Raw genomic sequence first — 26,923 nt, 5'->3', positions numbered from 1 at the left:
ATGGACACTCTGCTCCGGACCTTTGTGCTGCTCCTCACCCTGCGGCGGACATCCTCACTCCCAGGTACGGCCACATTCAAGTATGGCTCGGGTCGTGGGACTTTCGAATGATGTGATTTAACAAGTAAATAGTGGGCATTTCAAATCATCTAAGTGTTTGGTGAAAATATTAACGGAAGAAGCTGCTTAAAAAATCTCATCACTTAAGAAAATGTCAGTTTACAGTGATCGTCTGGAAGTTTAAAGGTTTTACAAATGTATAAAATGTGCAAAATGTGCCACCTGGTCTTGCATTTTCATGTAAAGTAAGTATTAATATGTATTATGCAAAGTCCTTCCCGGATCTCAGCAGCTAATGAGTCTAGTATTGTGAACCGGTCTGTCAGGTCCAATCAGGAGGAGGGGGGCGGAGCTTGATCGTTCACTTTTTAAAACTTCTGTTCCTGCTCTCATCATTTTGCAAACTAAGAAGGGCTTTCTGGTTAAAGAGGGAGGAATTTTATTGTTTACTTTAAATTTTCACACTTTGCAAACTTACAGACTATCACTTTAAAATGGCATAAATGGTTGCCAGACAGAATATTGCACAAACAATAATGATGGATGAATCCCTGACACCCCTTTAAAAATGTGCCAAATGGTTCAGCCCACACACCGGCGTTCAGCACCGTGCGCTTCAGCTCAGCTGTGACTTTGATGAGGTGGACTCTGTAATGAATGACACAGAGCTACGCCTCGCTCTAATGTGCTTTTATTTAACACTAGACTGTTCTGTAATGAATGACACAGAGCTATGCCTCGCTCTAATGTGCTTTTATTTAACACTAGGCTGTTCTGTAATGTCATGACACAGAGCTATGCCTCGCCCTAATGTGCATTTATTTAACACTAGGCTGTTCTAGCGGACCTTAGATGCAACTTTCTTGTCATAAATGACACTTGAACGTGTGGTGAAGCGAGTCCTGCCTCTGCCTGTGAGGATGGTGCAGAGACAGAGACAGAGCTCCTTCTCTCCTCCTTTTAACCTCTAAAGTTTCTCTTTCCTTACATTGATCATGATTGACTGCCACCAGGCGAATACACTGACAAAAGCCACACTATTTTGGCCAAATTTATGATGCTAATTATCTACGCGCATTTGGAGACTCGCAGCTTTGGAAACGAGTCAGCCTGGTTCTAGTGAAACGGTGGAGCTCGTGCCATTGACCCTATTCCAGTGTAACTTTATAGAACAAGAATTCACTGACAATACACTTAAAGGTTTAGGCTTCAATTATGGTGAGACTAAATCAGCCTGAAGCCCTTGGCGTTTTTGTTCATATCTGTGGGCCACTGAGACAACATAATAGTATCATTAGTTTTTTTTGTTGTAAAATAGCATTTTAATGCCTATTTTAAAGTCACACATTTGTTTTTCCCAGCACAAATATCATGTCCCTGGTGCAGCCCTCCTGTTTAATGTGGTCTGCTAACAATCATCATGTTCTATCTAAAACTAGCCATTTCAATTGGCCCAAAGAATGTAGAATATTATATATTATATATATATATCACTGAAACCCTTCAACACCATCACTGAAACCCTTCAACACCATCACTGAAACCCTTCCACACCATCACTGAAACCCTTCCACACCATCACTCAAACCCTTCCACACCATCACAGAAACCCTTCCACACCATCACAGAAACCCTTCAACACTATCACTGAAACCCTTCCACACCATCACTGAAACCCTTCAACACCATCACTGAAACCCTTCAACACCATCACTGAAACCCTTCAACACCATCACTGAAACCCTTCCACACATCACAGAAACCCTTCAGCACCATCACTGAAACCCTTCCACACCATCACTGAAACCCTTCCACACATCACAGAAACCCTTCCACACCATCACTGAAACCCTTCCACACCATCACTGAAACCCTTCCACACCATCACTGAAACCCTTCCACACCATCACTGAAACCCTTCCACACCATCACTGAAACCCTTCAACACCATCACTGAAACCCTTCAACACCATCACTGAAACCCTTCCACACCATCACTGAAACCCTTCCACACCATCACAGAAACCCTTCAACACCATCACTGAAACCCTTCCACACCGAGATAGTCAGTACCCAGGGCCCAGAATTTGGTGCTACACCCCTGAATACGATATATAGCAAGTAAACATTTTGCTGAACTACAACTTTCATGTCGGTCTGTGTTCTTATTTTTTGGCATGTAGGATATTGTAGAATATACCTGACTTTTTCTTGTTGTAGAGTAAATGTATTGTTTGCCACCTCAGAGTATGTTGTTTACCCAAAGTACTTTACATAAAAAAACACAACAACAAGATCACAGGATACAACAAGGTAAGAAAACACTAACATTGAGAAATACAAGAAAAAAAGGGATAGATTCAGAGGCAGCTCAACTTATATAGTAATGTACAAACACGTAAGTTTAAGGGTGGTTTTAAAACTGCTTAGCGTCAGGGCCAAATGGACACTGAGGGGCACAGCCAGGGGGCAGCAGCGGCAAAAGCTCTGGACGGGGCACGGACAGACAGGATTTGTGTGAATATACTGAAAGGTCCCTGTCCCCTGCTTCCCCCCAGACCCTGAGGTGCCCGTGGACTGTGACGCTGACTCGGAACTGGACGAGTATTACCTGAGTGAGGGCGAGTCTCTTTGGTTTGCCCTGAAGTGGGTGTCTGACCCAGAGAACACCTTCACATGGTACTGGAACTCCACCCAGGACGTCCTGCCGGTGTCCACTGATGAGACGGAGCTGGTGCACGCCGACGGACCCGCGCTGTTTCTGCTCAACGCCACGCGGGGGCGCTCCGGCTGTTTCATGGCATGGTCAGTCACAGTCACCCTCGGGCCAGATTTTCCCTGTAGACTTTTCAAATGGATGGGTTTCTGAATGTTTTTTCTGGACGTAGTATATCATGTATAGTGGCTGCGATAGATATGTTGCATTTGGAAAACAAAAACCCTAGACTGAATGAATGATGTACACATAAAGACACAAACAGACACAGATTAGTCCATGATGTTAAATCAATGCTGTATTTTGTTTTTACATGGCCATCTTTAACGCTCCAGGATCGATGGTTTTGTAGGTTTTCTGGTGAGAGGGTCAGTGAAACCTACCAGAAACTCTACAAACAATTGATCCTGGAGCCAGCGTGATGGAAAGTAAAGGCGCCATGCTAACCACTCATACAGTCACTGGGTCACTGAAAGGTCAATAATGAAACGTGTTTTTCATATTAAAGTGTTCTATTTGGAATGTGCGTGAGGACTCAGAAACTCCGACTTCCCAGGACGACTGCAGAGAAGAAAAGTCAACCTGGTTCTTGTGTGTCCCTCACAGGGAGGAGGACCAGAGCGGCTCCGTCATTGAGCACTTCCTCCGGGTGAACGTGGTGCCGGAGAACAGCCCCCTGCGGCTCTACGATAAGATGAAGCTCAGAGGCGTCCTCTACTGCCCCTCACCTGTGCAGGACACATGTGTGCAACTCAACGGCAAGCTGTCCTGGTACAAGGTACAGACCCCAAAACACCCTCACTCACATCCTGGGACGGCAGCTTGGTCTTGGTCTTGGTCGAAGAGAGATCAGGATTGATTCAAATTGATGCCGCTGTAATAAATATGGTTTAAGAGCAGAAAGCATAAAATAAAAAAAAAGTACAGATGGACAAGCAGAAAAAAAAACAACCAAAGTAAACTGCATTGATCAAACATGCATGAATGAAGCAGAAAATGTTAGAACACGGTTTAAAGCTCCAACAGTTTTGCATATTTTAAATTCCTTTGTTTGTCAAAGCTTTGAAAGTACGACTCATAGTATGAATAACACACTTAGAGTGGTGTTTTGTTTCATTGCACACATTTCTGTAACCCTGAGCATTTAGTCTCTCTCTTTCATTCTCACCAAAATGGTGGCGTTTGTGACTGTTTTTTGGGTCGTTTTCACCCTCGCTCTGGTTAAGTTGACCTAAAGTCCCTTTTCCACAGGCAGACACTACGTCCTGTCTCTGTCGAGTGCAGACGTGCTTTCTAGCTGCTCTTGGTGGAGTGTCGTTGTTTGACTTTTGTTTCTCTTGAACCACCTGCTCACTGTCCTCTCGAACCACCAAACTATGGAATTGATTAACTGGAATCTCAGCGCAGTTGATAAAGGTTTTTTCACAAAGTGAGGAGGAGGTCGTCTGCCCTGATGGGACTTTCCCAGAGCGGTGGGTGCGTGGAGTAAGTGGAGCGTTTGGGTATGGACTTGGTTGTGCCCTGGTTTATCGTAAAGTCGTAAAGTTGACAGCTTGTACCCCGCTGCTGTCGCTTGAACTGAACAAGCACTTTGGAGCAGGGAGTGACCGAGTGATGAAGTAAAGCACAGCGATGGACTGTTGTATTCCACCTGGCAGGAAAAGGAATGAACTGTGAAGGAACTACCTGCTCTGGAGAACTGAACTAATGCTGAGACAAAGTAAAAGATAATTCCTTCTAAATTGATGAACTACCGGAATAATTATTTTCCTCCTGGGAGAGGAGATTGAAGCAGCTGGACTTCTTGTCTCTCCTACGCCGTCAACTTTCCTCATTCAAGGCCCAGTCATGGAGCTGACCCAGATACAGACTGAGGCTACATTATAAACTCATTCATTTCAAAGACTATGCAAATAACTGCACACACATCCCCTCCCTAACCACGCCCCAATCCTTCTGTGTCTTTCATTATTTACTCTCATTCTATTAAACATGACAAATCTTTGTCATTTGTATCTGCTGGAGGGTCATGTTTGTCCCGGTTCCTCTGAGTCATGGTGGGTCATGGTGGACGAAGACAGATGGGGACAGGACTGTGGTAGATCTACGAGAAAATAGTTACTATAGTAACTGTTGAAGAAATGAAGCTTCTGCTTCTTTCCTCTCGTGATGATTCCACAACCTCCATCATAAGGCAGCATTTGTCCACATTTGTTGTCACCATGGCTTACAAAACTTTTAATGACGATCTGTACAGCGTGGACATCTGTGGGTTGTGTCGTGTAGTGTAAACATAAGCGTGTGCTGGGCATTAGTCGATAAGTGACAATGGGAGTACAAACACCGTGGCGTGCGCGGTAGAGCCTTACTCTGTGTTATACTGTACAACTGCTCTCGTCCGGGCGGAGACGGGTGTCTGTCGGGGGGTGGTTGTGGTGTGAAGGTGGTTCCTTCTTTTTTGAGCAAAGAAAGGACTTATTTTTCATGAACACGCTGCAGGACCGGGCAATTGGTGTTACTCTGACAAGGCAAATTAGATCAGTTATACGGCTCTCTGCCTGCTGTGCACTAAAACGACCTGACCTCCCCTCTCCTCCTAGGACGCTGTGCTCCTGCCTGACCAGCTCAGTGACCATGTGATCGTGTCTGGGCCAGAGGACGAGGGGCTGTATGACTGTGTGTGCACATGGACTCACCAGCAGCACCTGTACCGCTCTGTGGGCTCCAAACCCGTGTGTCTCAAAGGTAAGTCCACCACTGTCCGGTCACAGCCTGACCAGAGCTAATGGCATGTCTCCCCCAGAGCACAGCACTGTCCTGGATGAAGTGAAGATCCTGATTCCATTTGAGGAAGAGCGGCTCGCCACCGCAGGTAACACACAATGAACCTATCTGAAGTTCTGTCTGTCCCCTTCTCTCTTAGCAAATCAGTTCAGCTCTCAAATTGTCCTCACCACAAATAGACCAAATGTGTCCAGTTCAGTTTACAGTAGAGAACTGTTCTACGTAGTAAAAATGATTTAGTAATTGGAGTAGTAGGGGCATGTGCCAAAACCAGTCATAAGGAAGATCCATATAGACTTTTCTTCAACCACATAAAAAAATATCTCAGTCCACACGACCGAACTGACAGAACTGATGACTCAAGGTTTCATCTAAACTGAGTCAGTGCAAGAAAATATTGTGTTCATATATAGAATTTTATTTCAGTTAGAGGGCAGGGGCCAATAAACTAGAGAGAGAAACAGTTTTTTAAAGAAAAATTGTTTTTTACCCTGATCATTATTTGACGGTGATTAGAAAAAGAGTGGTGCGCACTGAATGGGTGCTGCTGCCGGATGCTCTCTCATCGAATGCAATTTCTCCATCTGTGAGATCAATAAAGTACCATCTTATCTTATCTTATCTTAGATTCACAAACCTGTCACATTATTCTTATGGCTGAAAGTCCTTTCTACTGACTAACATTATGCTCATGTTTTTGAATATTGTCTCCACTTTTGGGTGCCTTTATGAGGAAATAACCAATCAATCAACCAATCAATCAACCAATGGTTTTGTATAGCCCAATATCACAACAGGAGTTGCCTCACAGGGCTGCACTAAGCATTAAGGCAATAAAACAGAGCAGTAAATCAAGTTCAGGTGAATGAAGTATCCAGACAAACATAATGTCAAGAAAAGGGTCAAGATCACAGAACGTCCAGTCCTTGTTGGCGCTTCAGTTCCTCTTGTCCACTCCCTGTAGGCGGGGGGTAGGCACGGTAACATTTAAACCAGGAGAGGGCTGTTCACATTCTAACCTCTGCAGGAGAATATTGTGGTTGTCAAAGGCTGCGCTGAGGTCTAACAGAACCAGGATTGAAGCTAGTCCAGCATCAGCTGCTGATAACAGGTCCTTTATAACTCTGACTAAGGCGGTCTCTGTGCTGTGACAACTTCTGCACCCTGACTGAAATGTTTTTAAAGAAATGATTGTACTCGTATTGGACTTGGTTTATGGTTAATATCTCCAATCCACATGAAAGAAAAACTGACACAAAATTCAGGGACACACATGGACAGAGGGACACGGACACACACACACAATTATAATATACTATAAATACTAAATACTGTTATTGCTGCTATCTATTCATGTGCTCATGTGCAATAACAAAAAGTGTGCACAGCAGCCTTCACTTCTGATGTAAATTTACACATTTTCATCACAGTGTTACACAGTTGCTCAAAGACAGAATCTCTAAAAGTTCAGCGTCTTCTCTCTCAGCTCATATATGGGCTCATAAGGTCACATGACTGTCTCATAGAGGCGTCCGAAAGTGAAGATGACATTCAAAAACATGAGTGTGATGTTGGTCAATAGAAAAGACTTAATGTAGCAGGTTTGTGAGTCCAGACACTTCAAATAAAGATCAGGGAAAACATTTTCTTTCCAAAACTCCCATTGTGTTGTATTGGGCCCTTGCTCCAACTCAAACCATAGCTTGATTTATGGAGTCTCTTACTCTGGAATCTCTTCCTCTGGTGAGTGGTCAGACCTCCTCCTCATGGTGTTTCCTGTGATGTGCAGGTTACCCGCTGCTGCTCAACTGCTCTGTGCTCTGTGGCACCAACGTCGAACAGCACAAATGTAAGGCGTTGTGGCGCACTGAACCGTCAACTTTAACCTCGAAGCGCTACAACCGGACCCAAATGTGGGCACATCCGAGACCAGCAGATTGGTAAGAGGTCTAAGCCCAAACCGGAAGTGCGTCAGTGTCCGCCATGATTAGGAGCATCCGAATAGTGCTGTCACTTAGGAAGGAGGCAGGAAGAGGATTCTCAATGCTTCCTATAGTATCTCCTTTAGCATGGGGACCTCTAATACAACAAGCACAGCTTAAAAGGCTGCTTTATATGTAGCTGGTGGTTTTATTGACTTTATTGGTGCTTATTTTTGTTTTCATGAGATCGATAGGAGCTAATCTTAGCTGTGTCTCATGGCCCAACACACATTCTCCAAAGTTAGCTCATCTCATCCTCATCCCAAAACAAAGGCAACATATCGTCAGAAAACATCGCGTTAGCTGCTTCTAAGGAAGTACTGCCGTTGTTCAACAGCCTGGGCTGATTGCTTCAGATTATAGCTGCGTGTGACCACTTAGTCCGATCAAACTGGGCTTAAGTAACTGCTTGCTGTCCCTGCCTCGTTGTTTAACGGCTTTGTTGAACAACGGCAACGGTCCATTAGAAGCAGCTAACATGATTTATCTGACGATATGTTGGCGTTTTTTTGACAGTCTGATGTTTTTTTTTTCCGCCAGACAGTTAGTTTCTGGGGCAGGAACAGCAAGCAGTTACTTAAAGGAACAGGCCACCGTTTTTCCATACTGAGAAACTCTTACCTGAGCTTAGACAAGTTGATGCGTACCTGTCTGGTCTTTGTGCATGCCCTCAGTCAAGAAGACCAAAGATGTTGTTAGCATTTAGCCTCTCCCAGCATACCCCTCCCCCCCAATTGAATCTGTCTGGTTTACATGGGTTTGAGCGATCCTGTTCTGGTCTTAACAAGTGAGAGATTGGACTTTCCCTTCGTCGTGTAACCGCAGTGACTGATGGTGCGCACGATTGATCAAAATAAACAGCAACATTTATGAAAATCTCTGGATGCAGAAGCAAAGGCAAAAGCACAGGGTGTGCGCTCGCTTATCTCCACCAACAGGAGATGACTTAGACAGGACTGTGGGGAACTCCTAAATAAAAGGGCATCGCTGTAATCTATTCTTGAAATGATAAAAGGGTTGGTGGATTTACGTAAAACGCGACTGATAAAAACTCGCTCCGACCACACTGTCAATCTGTTTGTCAAATCTAAAAGAGACGTCAAAAACAACCCGGAGGTCTTTCCACAGTCGGTTTGAAATGAGAAAAACAAACCAAAATCTGTCCTGTCTTTGTTTTTGTAATGGTGAAAACTCAGCTTTTACTGTTATGTCGGCTGTGCAGCTCATTAAACATGTCGATGGCATCGCTTCTTTCCCAGAAGTCCTTCATCTGAATGGTACTTCACAGGCCCCTGTCCGTTACTGTCACGTCACTAAAACATGCATTGGAATTTTAACGCTAAAGCGATTTGATTTGACTAGTTACTAGCTACGTTTAGCTTCCACTTTTGTCAAGTTATTTTAAAGTCATGTTAGTCTAAACTTGAATAATAAATAGTTTGGTTCTTTTTGGGGTCCAATATATAAAGGGGGTTGGCCTGTTCAGTAATTTCATTTGATGTAATTTTTATCTCACAAATAGCCTATAGTAAACATTTATTATTACTGTAAATATATCTAATAGAGGTTAACCGATGAGAGTTTTTTAAAGTAGTAACTTGTTTACCGTAATAGATCCTTTCCATAGTCCCTCTGGGGGTAGGGCTGAAACAACTAATCGATTAATCGACAACTAATCGATTACTAAAATAGTTGTCAACTATTCCAGTAATCGATTAATCGTTTTCTAGTAAACACAGACTAAAATTGAGCAAAAAAGACATGACAATTATGTAATGTTGATGAAAACCTACTTTGTTTTTAAAGTGAGGGTCTGCAGTGTTTTGTACATCGTAAATTTCATAAATATCTGTCTTTGTCTCGTCCAATCAGAAAACAGAATTAGCACAAGGAGCCTCCTACAAACGTTTACTTTAAGTTTACTCCATCCACGTGTTCTCAAGCGGCGCCACTTTAGCTTTATGTGATAAAAAAATTGAAAAAAATACAATTTCCATGCACCTTTCACAGCCAAGCGATTAATCGATTAATCGTAAAAATAATCGGTCGATTAATCGATTACCAAAATAATCGTTAGTTGCAGCCCTATCTGGGGGTAATACAAGTGTTAATGGGATGATCATCTGGTGAAAACTACAATTGCAACTTGACCGCCACCGGACCGGAGCAACCAATACACACTAATGGAATCACAAAGAAGAAGCTAACAAAGCTAACTGCGAGCTAGCGCCACTTAAACAGTATTTACAGCCAAGTTTCAGTGAAAAAGATGATTTCCATTGTGTAATGGAATGTAAAATGTCCCTCTCTCCCTTCGCCTTTTCTGTCAGCGTAGTATTTACTCTCACGGACAATTAATAAGGAAAGAAATCGCAACTTGCAACAACACCTGCAGTTGCGTTTATGGCCTCTAGGAACAAGAGTTACTGCTTTAAGGCCCATACGCACCAACAATATTTTTGGCCAAATCTTTTAAAATGTCTGGTCTACAATCCTGTGTATTATGCTTCTAAACGTGTGACAGTAGGGGGCGCTTTATGGGGGGCAAAGGGCTGATTTTTTTCAGGACATTCATGCTTAGTAGGTACTTGTCAAAATCAGCAGATTCTAAAACAAAAAACAGTAAGTCTCTATCGCTTACCTCTTATGGTTCATAAATTATATATTATATAATATATCAAATAGGCAAACGTGTGAGCAATTTTTAAGACGATGCTTCTCCGCCCCTAAGGCCGAGAAGTTGTGGCTCTGAAGTCACCGGCCACTAACCAATATTGTAAAAAAAAGAAAGGCCGAGACAGAAATAGTGTTGTCCGAGCACAGTGAGTGATGCTAAAGTCTGTTTGTGGATGAATATGTTATACGTATCTGTGACTGCCTTCAACGAGCCACGACTTGGGAAACTCACCCAGATTGAAAAATTATAGCATAATCGGGGCAAAAAGAAAGTTGTGTAGTGCCTGCTCAGCTTAAGCCACTACTCTGCCGTCTCCAATCTCATGCCCTCCATGTTTATGTCCCGTCAGCAACAGCACGGACTGCTCGACGGACACCATAGCGACGGAGCTGCTGACCATCGCGAGGGTGTCTGCAGAGGACTTCCAGCAGCAGTTTGTGTGTAAGGGCGTGGGGCCGTTTGGAGAACCCGTGTCCTTCACCGTCCGCCTCAGCCCGACACGTTAGTGACCTTTTGGCTCTTTAGAGTGCACAAGGGTTTAATGCTTTTGAACATGGGACTAGATGGATCAAATGTATGTTTTAAGTAATAATTAAAAAAGTTATTTCATCTGAAATTTTAAGCTACTGACAGGAAGTGACATAGATAGAGGTAAAGTTCCACACGTTTGTTAAGTGACGATGTCATCGCTCTACTTCCTGGTCCCTATTCTTTATAATAGGGTTTAGCTGCTTGTAACCTGCTGTAGAGCTAACTACAGGCTCTTTCTAAACATCTGATCACACAGAAATATCATATTTACTCTGGATTCCTGTTAGTGATGCTTCTCTGGCATTCATTTTCTCATTTTTTTTTTCCATACACAATGAAGGCTCATTTTAAATATTAAAACATATTTTCCTGGGGAAATTGTGAGATGAATTATTGTAATTAAGTAATTAAGTGTAAAACAGTTGCACTCCACCAATAACTTTAAAGAAGAAGTAAAACAGCTGTTGGTGATGTCACTTCCCCTTCCCCTGGGTAAGGACGGTCGGATTGGGCAATAGCTCTGAAGCTCTAGTTCACTAACTGCATAGAGATCTAACAGTCGACCCCATGAAAGGGTAAGGATTAGTTGCTAGTGCTTAGAGGCTATAATTTGATGGTTTCAGACGCAGCCTATGAAACTCTCAACAGTTTGGACCCGGAAGGAGCTTCTTATTGTGTGTCATGCCACACTACACAAACGCATTGACATAACATGGTTGGCAAAATTGTTTCCCTCTATCTATGTCACGTCCTGTCAATGTCCAATAAGGAAGTGTAACTATAAACATCACACACAAAAAATCAAACTAAAGACAGCTGGGTACATTTTTTTATTTTATTTTTTTAGCTAAATCTTACATATAATTGTGTCAACTATATTTTTGCAAAAAATGTGTCTAATGTGTCATGCACTGTAAACCATGTTACGACTGCTACAATGTTCAATTGCAGGGTTAAATGGAGTTAATATATATTGAGGAGGTTCAGGAGCAAGACCACGCCTCAACCAACCACTCTTTCACCTGTCAGCTTTCACCTGACCACGCCTCTAATTCCCCATGAGCCATATATACACTGCGTTCCAAATTATTATGCAAATTGGATTTTTGTGCCAAAAAGGTAAAAAACAAAATGAATGAAACTCATGGATGGTATTGTGTCTTGGGGCTCTATGAGTCACTGACATTAATCTCAGAGACCTGGGATGATTAGTTTTCAGGTTAAGCCCAGTTAAGGGAAAAACCACTGAAAAAGGGTGTTCCACTTTGTTATGCAGATCATCACTTTCAAGCAATATGGGAAAGAAAAAGGATCTCTCTGCTGATGAAAAGCGTGAAATAGTTGAATGCCTTGGTCTAGGTATGAAAACCTTCGATATTTCATGAAAGATTAAGCATAATCATCGTACTGATAAGAGATTTGTGGATGATTCAGAGCACACTTCAGTTTGTGCAGATAAAAGGCACAATATGGACGGTTTCTGTCAGACAAACACATCAGATAAAGAGAACAGATGCTACAAAGCAGCATACAGGTATTTGAAGCTGCTGGTGCCTCTGGAGTCTCCCGAAGATCAAGGTGTAGGACCCTCCAGAGGCTGCAGTTGTGCATAAACCTTCTATCCGGGCCTCCCCTACACTGTTCATTGAAGCTGATGAACAGAAACGGCTGCAGTGTTTACTGATGAGGCCGTGTAACCCTGGATGGTCAAATCAATGGAGTAGTGGATAGTTGGTGAATGGCCACAATGTCCCAACAAGGCTGTGACGTCAGTAAAGAGGTGGCGGAGTCATATTTTGGGCCAGAGTCATGGGGAGAGAGCTGGTCGGTCCCTTTAGGCCCTTTTAGGCTCCCTGAAGGTGTGAAAATGACCTTTGAAAAATATGTGGAGTTTCTGACTGACCACTGTCTTCTATGCTACAAAATGAAGAGCCGTGCTTTCCCGAACAAAATCCTCTTCATGCATGACAACACACCATGTCCTGCTGTAAAGAATACCTCTGCATCACTGGCTACTATGGGCATAAAAGGAGAGAAACTCATGATGTGGACCCCCTCCTCCCCTGACTTCAAACCCTATTGAGAACCTTTGGAGCCTCAACAAAAAAAACTTCTATGAGGGTGGGAGGCAGTTTTCATCCAAACAGCAGCTCTGAGAGGCTATTCTAACATCCTGCAAAGAAATCCAAGCAGAAACGGTCCAAAAACTCACAATTTTAATGGATTTAAGAATTTTGAAGCTGCTATCAGACAAGGGCTCCTCTGGTAAAATACAACTTGACCTGTTAATATTTTTTTGATTGAAATAGCTTTTGATTTAAGTAAATATGACCTCCTAATGCTACAAATTCAACAAATGACCATTTTCAGTTAATTACAAGCTTTAAAATGTATTGAAACGATAAGTTGCATAATAATTTGGAACAGTAGATTTCGAGGTTTTTACTATATTTATTTTTGAGAAAAAATGTTATCACTGGGAGATTTTTTCCACCACATTTAAATGATCCTCTACCAGTTAAAGATTTGAAAATTATGCTGACTCTCATTTGAGTTGACAATTTAGAGAATCTTAGAAAAATGTCATTTGCATAATAATTTGGAACGCAGTGCACTCCAGCCTCGTCATATCAGTTTGTTTGAAACTGTCGACCCCGCCCTCCCTCCCTCCATGTCTGTTTTCTTTTTCGGCACTGATTCATCTGCCTCTAGGGGGGGGGTCTCTAAGAGCTGAGTTCATCTGAGACAGAGCCCCCACCCACAGTCTCGCTCCACACTGTAGCCTCATGAATAAAATCTTAATTGCACTTTGTTGTAGCGTGGTCCTTGCTAGTGAAACGGTTTTTGACTTCAAACAATGTATAACTAAATTACTTTAAATGTCTCAAATTGAGCACGAGCTGTTTTGCCTTGTTAATATTTACTGGGACATTTGACTGAGATTATTTCACTTGGTAAGAAAGAGATAACTTTAGAACTAGTCTGACCGGTCCTCCAAACAAAGTAGTTTGCCCAAATGACATTAGCTGCAAAAGTGATCAAATACAGTACATACACTGAAAAGTCTGCGAGCTGGAGCTAATTAAAAAGAATTAGCATTACTATTAGCATAACTATTGTTGCCATTTAACATGACAATATAAGCTAACATCAAACACTTACAGGCATATGCTCCCAAAAGCTCTGTGGAAGATACTCTTACACTCATAGGAGACACACTGCAACTCCTGTTCGTGATCATGGCTTTAAAGTGGACATATTCTGCAAAATGGACTTTCTTGAGGTTTAAATCATGTTTTAGCGTTGTTCCCTCTTCAAAGACACACCTGGAGCGGTGTTTAACAACATGCACGCAGTTTTGAGTTAATCCTGGAACAAAGCTGTTAAATTGAACAGTTTCTTCGGCGTCAGCGCCTCGTTCTTTACTTCCTGATTACACATTGTTCAAACCCCAAAACTATCCTCCACATTTTTAAAGGATCTGTATCATTTTAGCTATCCCAAAGTAAACTATAGGCATGTATATGATATATTGTACCTCTACCACTATGGAGACCTATTTTTTGTGAGAAATATAAGTATTTTCTGGGGGTATTTTGCAAACCCGGAAGACACAACGCTTCGATTCAGTTAATTCCGCCCCCTCCGAGCTAATCCGCCCATGCAAAATTAGCAATAAAAAAACAAATATCACAGCAAAAGGTGAAGTTACTTCACGATGCAGTTATAAGGAGTTGACATCTGCAACACAGCTTCATAAATGGCTAACACACACACGCTAACACACACGCCAACACACAAGCTAACAGACACGTTAACACACAAGCTAACACACACGCCAACACACAAGCTAACACACACGCTAACACACAAGCTAACACACACGCCAACACACAAGCTAACACACACTCTAACACACAAGCTAACACACACGCCAACACACAAGCTAACACACACGCTAACACACAAGCTAACACACACGCTAACAGACACGTTAACACACAAGCTAACACACACGCCAACACACAAGCTAACACACACGCCAACACACAAGCTAACACACACGCTAACACACAAGCTAACACACACTAACACATAAGCTAACACACACGCTAACACACACGCCAACACACAAGCTAACACACACTCTAACACACAAGCTAACACACACGCCAACAAATCACGCTAACAGACACGCGAACACACTTGTTAACACACAAGCTAACACACACATTAACACACACACACTAACACACACGCTAACACACACGTTAACACACAAGCTAACACACACACACTAACACACAAGCTAACACATACATTAACACACAAGCTAACACACACGCTAACACACAAGCTAACACACACATTAACACACAAGCTAACACACACGCTAACACACGCGCTAACACGCAATTTGACTCACCGCTCTCCTGGCTGAATCCCGGAGAGAAATTCCAACTTCTGGCGAGTGTCCTCCTCTTTAAGAAGATTGAATAAAGTCCTGCACCTCTCGTAGCCAAACGCGTTTTTTCTCTCCGTGACATTATCGTTAGGTAAGAAAAAAGAACAGGTGTTCAGAGTAGGTTAGAAAGAGCTCGTTCTTCACAACTTTTGGTGCAAACACGACATTTGTTCTGACGCTCAGGTGGTGCGTTTGCTTTCTCTGCAGGGGCAGCGTGGATGCGTCGGGCGTCTTTCTTTCTTACAACAGAAATAATGATATTATAAATTAAAATCAGGCCGTAGGGCATTACATTACAGACGTCGGGCTCTTCTTGTTTGACACTATGACGTAAAAGACGTCAGAGTGTCACAACTCAGTGGTTTTCCAGCAGAGGGCGGAGCAGCTGCTCAGAGAGCAGGATTCAGGAAGATTACTGAGAACTGCGTGAATGAAGCCATAAATCACTCTGGGAGTGTTTTTGATAAGGAAACAGCTTCACAACATGGCTAAGAGCTCCAAAAAGTCGATTTTGCATGATATAGGACCTTTCAAGCCTATATCCAGCATTATCGATTCTGAGCCATTTATCACTCACTGCTGGAGCTGCTCACAAGTCGTATCCAACCTGGGAGTTATTTTTTGAAGAAACGTATTCCTGTAGCTGCCAGCAGGAGGAGCCCCCGTCAAGATCTTCACCAGTTTTTTGTCTGCATATCATTGTTACTACTGTATTGAATTCTTACAGACATATTTTCAAATTATAAAACATAAAATATCAAATCTGAAAATAAGGATATTTAAAGAGACTAGATGGAAGTTGGTAATTTTTTCTCACTACTGCCACCTCAGGTCTTATAATAAGCTTGTGCATGACGGCAATTCAAAGTAACAACTTTTTAAGTGACAGTGCAGGATTTTAGAGGCAGTTGTGGTGAACAGGTCTTGGCTCATTCTACACATCAGGACATGGCTGTAACATGTAGGGGGGGGGAAATACTTGGTTTTAACATTTTTAAACTCCGAAAAGTCCCTTTAAGTCTATTTTTAAGCTTCATGTGCATGACCAGTTCACTTTCAGAAAAACAACTCACTATAAGACGCTGTAAATGTCCTTAGGGAACAGCACAAGTACTGTTGCAAAAAGGATTTGTGTTTGTAACAGAAGAAGCTTCTGAAGATCTGAAGAAGTGAAACAACCTCAATTCAATCAACTATTTGAACATTATTATTATTATGATACCTGGATGACTGAGAGTCTATACGGACATTTCCTGGCCCTATTCAACATGAATTTCATTCTAATAATAGCGCTTGTATTGTCCCTGATACAGAGTCCATGGTGTCCCTGGTGGCTGCGGGGACGGGTGTCCTCCTCCTCTCGGTCCTCTTGGCTGTGTTGGTGAAGTGCTTCTCCATAGATCTGGCTCTGCTGGGCAGGAGGTTCATCCCATTTAGACCCAAGGACAGCGGTCAGTACTGTTCACTACTAATCTGCAGACTTCCAACATATGATTCTGACCCTTTTCCACCGAGCCTTTATCTCTCCATGAAGACACAACATACGCCATTCCTCAATCCCTGACTTCCGATGCACGTGCTCGGTCAATGTAGAAGTTAGGACATAAAGATGACGTATGTCTCAGCATTTGAAGCCCATTTAAACTCCTCAGCAGCAGCAGATGCAGGATTATGACTCTCACTCTGACAGACACGTGTCATTTTATCTTAAGTTCTGACTAACCTTGAGGGTAGAGGCAGAACTTAAGTAGCCATGTGCTCCGACATGAAAGCACAGCAGAGGTCATCCTTTCCTTGTAATAATGATGTTTTCAAAAAGGCCCTGCTGGCCCTGACGGCATACCACTCTTAATAGGCACCTTATATTATATTGTGCAACAAACAAAACACACAACAAATAGTGTGTGTGTTTCCCGCATGTTCTAGGAGTGAAGGTGTTCGATGCCTATGTGGTGTACCAGGGGCAGCCTCAGGACAAGCCCACAGAGGAGGCCCTGGCTCGCTTTGTCTCTCAGGATCTGCCCCACGTCCTGGAGCAACAATGCGGATACAGGCTCTTCATCCATGGACGGGACGACCTGCCCGGAGAAGGTGAGATTGGCAGTTTATCAGATCCAATCAGGGGTATCAGGTATCAGTGACCCACAGACACAAAGGCTGCATCTAAAAAGTGTAAATAAGCAGAGGAACCTCCTTCTCCTTATCGCTGAACCGGACGTGCGTCATCGTCTGCCATGACAAGGAGTCTCCAAAAGTGTCAGTGCAGTTAGGAGGGAGTGAGTAAAGGTGCTGTGATGTTTCCTTTAATACCTCTTTTAGCAGCGGAACCTCGGGATGTTCCTCCTCAGGCCATAAGGAGCTAAGAACAATCCCACAAACCACTGCTGCCTCCGAAGGTTTCCCAACTCTCTGAGCTCTGCACGAGTGTGAAATGATTGACAGGTTTGCCGCGTGACATTTCATTCAATAAAAACATGAGCTTTGTCCTAAATATGGAGGAGTTGAGGATAAAACACTTTATTCATCATCAGTCTGTGCAGTTGCATATGGCAGTGGTTCATGTTTGAAACTTCCAGAGTCAGTGGTAATTGAACAGTGCAGCTTATAAAGAGTTGTTTATAAGCATTAGAATACTTTTTTAATGGGGAATTCATCCCTCTGACATTTGTGCAGGTGCTTAGATTATATTTGTCCGTTCGGTAATTGTCGCTAAATTCCTTGCAGGAGGATATGGAGCGTGTAATGTAATGCCGCTTTTATTGTGAAGGTTAACATGCACGGAAACAGCGCCGGATGTGGCTGTTCACAAAATGTCTGGCTATCTGAGCAAACACGAGCCTTGTAAGTTTTGATCGGTGTTATGTTCAACATTAAAAGAAACATCGACAATACCGGTGTGATTCCTGATTTTGCATAACACTACATGGTGTCAGAAGACGTCCGAAGATGGCGAAATTCCCACCTCCAGAAGCTTTTGATTTTTCACGGCCGGAGCATTGGCCAGAGTGGCGGCAGCGATTTCAGCGCTACCGGGTAGCCACTAAGCTCAACCTCGAGGACGGAGAAGTCCAGGTCTGTACACTGCTGTACTCGCTCGGGAAAGAAGCAGAACAAGTGTATAAGACATTCGTATTTGAAGAGGGGGAAGAAGATGACGATTACGAGATCGTCTTGGACAAACTGGATAATTATTTTGTCCCAAAAGTGAACACAATACACGAATGGGCCCGCTTTCATTAGCACACTCAAAGATCTGGAGAAACCGCGGAGGAATACATCAGAACACTCCACGAGTTGGCAAACACCTGTGACTTTGGCCGTGTTAAAGAAGAAAATATTCGTGACAGACTAGTCATAGGAATACTAGACAAAGAAATGTCAGAGAAATTGCAAATGATGCCTGACTTAACCCTCAGTAAAGCCGTGGAGCTCGTGAGACAGTCTGAGCAAGTGAAACAGCACGTTAGCGAGCAAGGGGCTAGTGCTAGTGCAAACCTAAGTGAAGTGGCTTCTAAACGCCAGCCACACAGAGACAAACAGAGATACAGTGAAAGCCATGTGAACAAAGCACATAATGCTGGGGAAAAAGTGAAACATTACCAAAACAAAAGCAATAAATGCACAAGATGTGGCCGTGCACATCCAAAGAATGATAAATGTCCGGCTAGAAATGCCGAGTGCCGTAGCTGTAAGAAGCTGGGCCATTTTGCAGTCGTATGTCGCTCCCGTGTGGTCAACGAGGTTATTGCACCCAAACAAGAAAGCAACAGCAATGCGACCTACTTTCTGGGAGGAATTACAGACGTGGAAGATTCAACAAAGGCATGGACTGTGAAACTACCAATACAAGGAACACAAGTCACATTTAAGATTGATTCAGGGGCTGACACAAGTGTAATCCCAGACGAAACATTTGACAAGCTTGCCTTCAAACCAAAGCTGAGAAGACCAGCTAACAAGCTAGACAGCCCAGGAGGTAAACTGAACTGTGTAGGTTATTTTATAGCCACTACGATGAGGAAAGAAAAAAGATTCAGATTCAAAGTCAACGTGATTAAAGGCTCACAAAACAGTCACCTCCTGAGTCGCAATGTTGCAGTAGCCATGGGCCTGATAAAACGCATTGAAGAAATTAAAGCTTCAGAGCAGATCATTGACTCTTGCCCTAATGAAGTAGGGAAGTTGAAAGTCAAGCCCATCAAAATTGCTCTCAAAGAGAATGCAGTTCCCTACAGTGTGACAACTGCAAGGAGAGTGTCAGTGCCCATGTTACCAAAAGTGAAGAAAGAGCTGGATCGTATGGTGGCTTGTGGCGTTATTCAGCCAATCTCTGAGCCAACGGAGTGGTGTGCTCCGATGGTTCCTGTGCCGAAAAAGAACAAAGAACAACCCAGAATCTGTGTCGATCTAAAAGTGCTTAATAAAGCAGTCAAAAGAGAAAAGTACGTTTTGCGAACAGTAGATGACATTTTGCCCAAACTTGCTGGTGCCAAAGTGTTTTCCCTATTAGATGCAGCCAGTGGTTTCTGGCAAATACCACTTGATCCGGAGAGTGCAAAGTTAACTACTTTTATAACTCCATTTGGCAGGTACTTTTTCAACAGGCTACCATTTGGGATCACCAGCGCTCCAGAAATCTTTCAGCGAGAAATGACAGAGCTTCTGAAAGGACACGAAGGTGTAGCAGTTTACATGGACGATATACTAATATATTCAAACACTCCAGAGGAACATGAGGTGAAACTGCAAAAGACACTGAACACGCTCAAAGAGGCAGGGTTAAAGCTAAACCATGAGAAATGCCTCCTGCGTCGGCAACAACTTAACTATCTTGGACATTGCATTGATGAGCACGGCATAAGGCCTGACAAAGCAAAAGTAAAAGCGGTCACAGAACTTGAAGCACCAAAGAATGTTTCAGACCTGAGGCGGATCCTGGGGATGATCCACTACTTAGGCAGATACCTACCAAACCTGTCTGAGGTCACTAAACCTCTCAATGACCTACTCAAAAGTGATGTGACATGGACTTGGGACACTGCTCAGGAAGTAGCATTCAGTAAAGTGAAAGAGCTTGTCACAAAGTCACCTGTACTCGCATTCTACGATGTAACTAAACCAACTATTGTCAGCGCAGATGCGAGTAGTTACGGTTTAGGCGGAGTCCTACTCCAAGAGCACGGTGGACATTTGAAACCTGTGAGTTTTTGTTCCAGAACACTCACTGAGGCTGAGCAACGATACGCTCAAATAGAGAAGGAGTGTCTCGCAGCAGTATGGGCGTGCGAGAAGTTCAGCAGATACCTCTATGGACTAGACTCCTTCACCTTGCAAAGTGACCACAAACCGTTAATACCTCTCATAAACACCAAAGATCTTCACTCAGTGCCACTGAGGTGCCAAAGACTTTTGTTGAGGATGATGCGGTACAACCCCACAGCTGTGTATGTGCCTGGGAAAGAACTTGTCGTTGCAGATGCTCTTTCACGCCACCCACAAGCAGCTGTGACTCAGGAGATAGCAGAACTGCTGGAGGAAATAGAGGCACACGAAGACGCAACACAAAACTCGTGGCCCATTTCTACTACCAAGTTGGACTTGATTAAACAAACAACAAAGCAGGACATGGATCTTCAAATGGTTCAAACCTTTGTGCAGGCAGGTTGGCCAAAATATGCAACTAACATGCCAGACAAGGTAAAGCCCTATTACACGAACAGACATTCCCTCACAGTGTCAAACGGTCTGGTGTTGTACAATGACAGAATTGTAGTGCCACAACAGTTGAGGCCTGAGATTATGCAGCGCATTCACGATGGACACCAGGGGATCGTAAAGTGCAGAGAAAGAGCCAAATGTAGTGTATGGTGGCCGGGACTAAGTAGCGAGATAAAACAAATGGTCAATAGTTGTATACACTGCCAAGAATCAAAACCCACTCAGAAAAGAGAACCTTTGCTCACCACTGCACTTCCTAGTCGTCCATGGGAAAGAGTCGCAGCAGATATCTGTGAACTGAACAAGCAGAACTACCTAGTGGTTGTAGACTACTTCTCTCGTTACATTGAGTTGGCTCACCTCAAAAACATGTCAAGTGAGACCACAGTAGCTAACCTGAAGAACATTTGTGCAAGATGGGGCTGCCCAAATGAGCTGATTACTGACAATGGTCCCCAATTCTCAGGAAGAACCTTCATGCAGTTTGTAAAGGACTATGACATTAAACACATCACCACAAGTCCTCACTATCCACAGGCTAATGGTGAAGCCGAGAGAGCTGTGCAGACAGCCAAAAAGATTTTGAAACAGACTGACCCTTTCTTAGCTCTCATGATTTACAGGTCAACTCCCATTCAAGCCACTGGTGTGAGCCCAGCCCAACTCATGCTGGGAAGACAGATTCGAACCACAATACCGACTTTGGAAACGAAACTGCAACCTGCGTGGCCGGACTTTCAGCTCGTCAGAGAAGCCGATGAGAAAACAAAAGAGAACTACAAACGCGCCTACAACACCAAGAACGGTGCCAAACCACTTCCGGAACTCCAATCAGGACACAGCGTTGCAGTAAAACTGGACAGTCAAAAGGGCTGGATAAAATCAGCTACCGTCCTACAAAAGTGTGACTCACCGAGATCATACCTCGTCCAAACAGAAGGAGGAGTACTAAGGAGGAACCGCCGACACTTGAGACCAATCCTCAGTGCCCCAGTCACTCCCGCAAAAGATGGACTGTCACAGGTTCCGAGTGAGGAACAGCCACACTTATCTCCTTCACCTGTGGATCCCGAGCCAGATCCACCCGATTCAGTTAACATTAGATTACCTGTAACTCCAGTTCGCACAACCTCTAGTGGTAGAGTTGTTAAACCTCCAACTAGATATGCTGACTATGCTAAGTAAAAGATAGCCTAGTAAGCTGTCAGGTTATTTGGTTCAAGTGTTTACAGTTATAAATGTAAAAGACCTATGCAGGTGCCTTAAAGAAAAAAATGTCCTACCTAATGTAACCTATGTCTTTAAAAAAAAGACTCAAAGAAAGGGTGATGTAATGTAATGCCGCTTTTATTGTGAAGGTTAACATGCACGGAAACAGCGCCGGATGTGGCTGTTCACAAAATGTCTGGCTATCTGAGCAAACACGAGCCTTGTAAGTTTTGATCGGTGTTATGTTCAACATTAAAAGAAACATCGACAATACCGGTGTGATTCCTGATTTTGCATAACACTACAGAGCGTATATTGTACGATGTCATTTCCTGGTTGTTCCCTCCGCTGGGTTAGCAAGGTTCAGATTATCGGGCAGAAGGAGCAGCTGAAGCTCCTGTTCCTCACTGCAAAAGGTTCCTCACGGTCGACCTTGTGACATCGGCCTCAAAAGAGAAGGAACTATTTTGCCACTTTTTAGATGCAGCCGCACCAGTTTAAAGAACCACTGCACTCCTCCCTTTCCACCTCTCTGCCTGAAAGAGCAGCTCTGATTGCTTTGGATTTTCATTGGAAAAAAACACAGCCAAGACTCACAGAAGCAGCCCAAAGAAAACCAAACCCTAACACGGTTCAAGACAGCAAGCCATGTTTTTCTCATAGACTCTACCTCTTGGGCAAACACTTTTAAAGTGTACATAGACTAAACAAAGAAAAACAGGGAAAGAGTCATATCTAAAAAGGACAATAAAGAAACATGATTCAGGGACCTGTCCCTCTTTAAAGGATCTATATCATGCTATTTTAGCCATTCCAAAGTTAAGTATAGGCATGTATATGATATATTGTACCTCTACCATTATGGAGCACTCATTTTTGTGATAAATATAAGTGTTTTCTGGAGGTATTTTTCAAACCCGGAAGACACAACGCTTCGATTCAGTTAACTCCGCCCCCTCTCTCCTCACAAACTTTACCGTAATATAAATAAACAACAATAAGTGAAGTTACTTCACAATGCAGTTATACACAATGCAGTTATACGGAGTTGACATCAGCAACACAGCTTCATAAATGGCTAACACACATGCTAATATGCTAACACACAAGCTAACCCGCGTTTGATTGACTCACCGCTCTGGTCCATCACTGTTTACATTATGGGACTTGCGTTGGTTATAAAAGTTAATCCACTTTGGTTCTGGCGAAGGTTCCCCAAACATCCATCAGTGACAGTCACAGAAAAACACTATTTTGGTGAAAGTCGCCGAATCCCGGAGAAAAAAAAACAGCTTCTGAGAGAGTGGCCTCTTCTTGAAAAAGGTTGAATAAACTCCCGTCCTCGTAGCCAAACGCGCTTCTTTTTCTCCGTCCGTGACATTATCGTTAGGTAAGAATAAAGAACAGGTGTGTCCAGAATAAGTTGCAACGAGCTCCATCTTCAGCTGCAGCGCAAACATGACTGATCTGTTCAGACGCTCAGGGGTGTTTGTTTTGGCCCCAGCTGACCTGGAAGCACCTCGGGCACATCCTTTTTTTTTTTTTTTCCCTTCACTTTTTTTTCTCTTTGTTTCTCTCTTACAACAGAAATAATGAAAACGCTGTTTTACAAATTAAAATCAGGCCGTAAGCATAGAGTTAAGACATTATGTCGAGCACTTCCGTTCCGCTGTTACGACACAACTGAACACTCAGTCGTTCACCAGGAGAGGGAGGAGCAGCTGCTCAGAGAGCAGGATTCAGGAGGATTACTGAGAGCTGCATGAATGAAGCCACAAACCACTCTGGGGGTGTTTTTGATAAGGAAATAGCATAACAACATGGCTAAAAGCTCTAAAAAGTCGATTTTGCAAGATATAGGACCTTTAAGTCTAGATTGAAGACACATCTGTTCAAACTAGCTTTTAAGACTTAGATCGCACTTGTTTGATTGATTGATTTTTTTATATTGTTTTATCTTTCTGTGAAGCACTTTGGTCTTCCTTGTGTTGTGTAAGGTGCTATACAAATAAACTTTGATTGATTGATTGACATGATCCAATTTATATCATTTCTTCCTTTCCATACAAGATGTATGTAAAAAAAAAAAAAAAAAAAAAAGCATGTAAAATGATCTTCCAGTTGATATGCCTTTCCAAGAGAACTACAAGGGAAACTAACTTTCCCCAAAATGTCACTAAAAAAACCCTGCTAGAGTCAATGAGATGTTTGCCATCTTGTTTCTCTTGTTAGTCTTGTTCCCACGCTCGTGATGAGAGAGAGTGCTGGGGGAGAAATACGTAACTGCCGTAGGGTTGCCAGATCAACAGCCGCCACCACATTGGCGTCAGGTCTGAAATAAATGTTTATATCACTGTCTGACGTGTGCAGATCGAGTGGAGCTGGTGGAGGAGCGCATAAGGAAGAGCAGGAGGCTGATAGTCGTCCTCACACCAGGCTCGGGGTCGGAGGTCAGCGAGACTTACCAACAACCGGAGGGCTACGACTGGCAGGTAACACGCTGCAGTATTCTTGTTCCTTTGGCCAGCGGATTACATGTTCGGTTTGGTCATAGACGTGGGAACTTCCTGTTTTGAAAAGCGTGTGGTGGTGTTAAGGAGGGTCACAATGGGCTGGGGGAGGGCCCGATGGAAGAGGCTGAATGGAAAGTTTTGGGTCCACAATCATTCCAGTCGCTGATATGCTGTGGTGGGACAAGCGCACTTTTCCCGTAGAGGCGTATTTGTCTAACGGCCGCTCTGACATCATAGTGCAGCGCGTCTTTCGACATCACAGCGGGAGGTCATGTTGCTGATAACGAATCGATTTGACTGTGGGCAGATGTTTCAGTGAAAAGGGGAATGTGTTCAAGAACCGTAACAACACCTGAAAATGTTTGTTGCGTTCAGCTCGTAACATGCCGTTGGCTTTGCCATGTCAGGACATTTTCTTCATCCAATGAACTCCCTCTACACTCAGACAAACCATTTCAATGGATTCTTTGAGCGAAGCCGTCCCCGGGCGGCTGATCTCCGTGAGAGGGGACATGCTGTGGGGTTTTCTCCAATCCCTGGTTTATAACCATCGTCCAGACTTTTGAAGACCTGCAGAATAACATCCGAACCCAAATTGCAAAAGCGGACCAAAATGTTTGTCTGAATCAGTGTATTGACAATGGAGTCCGACATTTAAAGGATCTGTATCCTGCTCTTTTAGCCATTCCAAAGTAAAGTATAGGCATTTATAGATAAATTGTACCTCTACCACTATGGAGCACTCATTTTTGTGATAAATACAAGTATTTTTTGGAGTTATTTTTCAAACCCGGAAGACAAAACGCTTGGATTCAGTTAACCCCGCCCCCTCTCTCCGCTCATACAACTTGACCGTAGTAGAAATATAAATACCACAGCAAAAAGTGAAGTTACTTCACGATGCAGTTAAAAGGAGTTGACATCTGCAACACAGCTTCATAAATTAAAGTCAGGCCGTAAGACATTGCATTACAGACGTCGAGCTCTTCCGTTCCGCTCTGATGACACAACGGAACAACTCAGTGGTTCACCAGCAGAGGGCGGAGCAGCTGCTCAGAGAGCAGGATTCAGGAGGATTACTGAGAACTGTGTGAATGAAGCCAAACACCACTCTGAGGGTGTTTCTGATCAGGAAATAGCATAACAACATGGTTAAAAGCTCTAAAAAGTAGATTTTGCATGATATAGGACCTTTAACCTCTTAACCCCCACTTTAACCAAGCAAGTTTTCTCCAGTTCAGTTTTACCCAAATCTAAAGGCTTCTCGACTGGAGCTTACAGCGTATAGTCCAGAGTAACACCTTATTTGAAAACTAAGACCTACAAGAATTTTCTTTGCGTTGTTGCTGTGCTGTTGTCACTTTTTTGTTGCTCTTTCGGTGCTTTTTTGGGTGTTTTCATCTTCACTTAATCACAACTCGTTTGTGTCGTTAGTTTGATCCTTTTTTTCAAGAAGCTTATAGATTTGAGTAAAGTCAAATCAGAGAAAATGCGCTCGGTTAAGGCAGGGGTTAGAAGGTATTCTATTCAAAACGCTGTCAAATTAAATCTCCAATGCTGTGTGACAGGCAAAAAAATAAGACCAGTTTTGAAATAATGTACGCTACGTTTTTTAATTCAATTAAATAACAAAGCGAAGTCCCCACGCTGCATCTCACCAAACAAAAGCTGAATGAAAACTGTTCTGCTGTCTGCAGGTGGGGCTCCATCAGGCCCTGGTCCAGAGGGAGCTCAGTGTCATCATGGTCCAGCTCGGGGACATGCCCCCCGAGGGGTACTCCCACCTGCCCCCTGCACTTCAGCACCTCTTCCAGAGGAGCGCCCCCATCAAGTGGTCCCTGAAACCACAGGCCGCTTGTGCCAACTCTCGCTTCTGGAAGAGAGTGAGGTACCTGATGCCCGCCACTCCCGTCAGACGACACCACCAGTCCCTCATCTGACCCCCGGCACGGGAGCGGAACAGTCCTCTTTATTTCACTACTGAAATCTGCAAGGTGAAGGAGGGAAGAGGAGGGGGGCGGGAGGGGCTTACAGTGAGATCGATACAGACGGTAATGCGTCACACAAGCTGAGGAGGAGGAAAACCTCTCTTATGGGCTCTATGCACAGTGACCCCACGTGATTTACGCCTGGACAGTCAGCCAGACACTGTCCTTCCTGTCCGTCATCTCTTCCCATTAAACATGAGCAGGTCCCACAGAAATAAAGCAATAGCTTAAGATTTGGTAAAGGACAGCGAGTAAAAGTTCAGATGTGATGGAGCAGGTT

General features: G+C 43.4%; 1 protein-coding gene across 1 annotated transcript; it reads left to right on the top strand.

Annotated features, from left to right (window-relative positions):
• Positions 1 to 26,595, top strand: il1rl1 (interleukin 1 receptor-like 1; the record flags this gene model as incomplete). Its single annotated transcript, XM_079563611.1, has 11 exons — positions 1 to 64; positions 2,619 to 2,865; positions 3,383 to 3,554; positions 5,377 to 5,521; positions 5,580 to 5,648; positions 7,350 to 7,500; positions 10,569 to 10,720; positions 16,529 to 16,666; positions 17,142 to 17,306; positions 24,513 to 24,634; positions 26,353 to 26,595. 11 exons carry the CDS (start codon positions 1 to 3, stop codon positions 26,593 to 26,595), a joined length of 1,668 nt encoding a protein of 555 aa, XP_079419737.1.
• Positions 26,596 to 26,923: the final 328 nt, after the last annotated feature.

Source organism: Gobius niger (genome assembly GCF_951799975.1).
Source record: "Gobius niger genome assembly, chromosome: 9".
In the NCBI taxonomy this organism is placed as follows: Eukaryota; Metazoa; Chordata; class Actinopteri; order Gobiiformes; family Gobiidae; genus Gobius; species Gobius niger.
The sequence above is the reverse complement of the archived record's forward strand: the minus strand, read 5'-3'. Positions and strand labels throughout refer to the sequence as shown.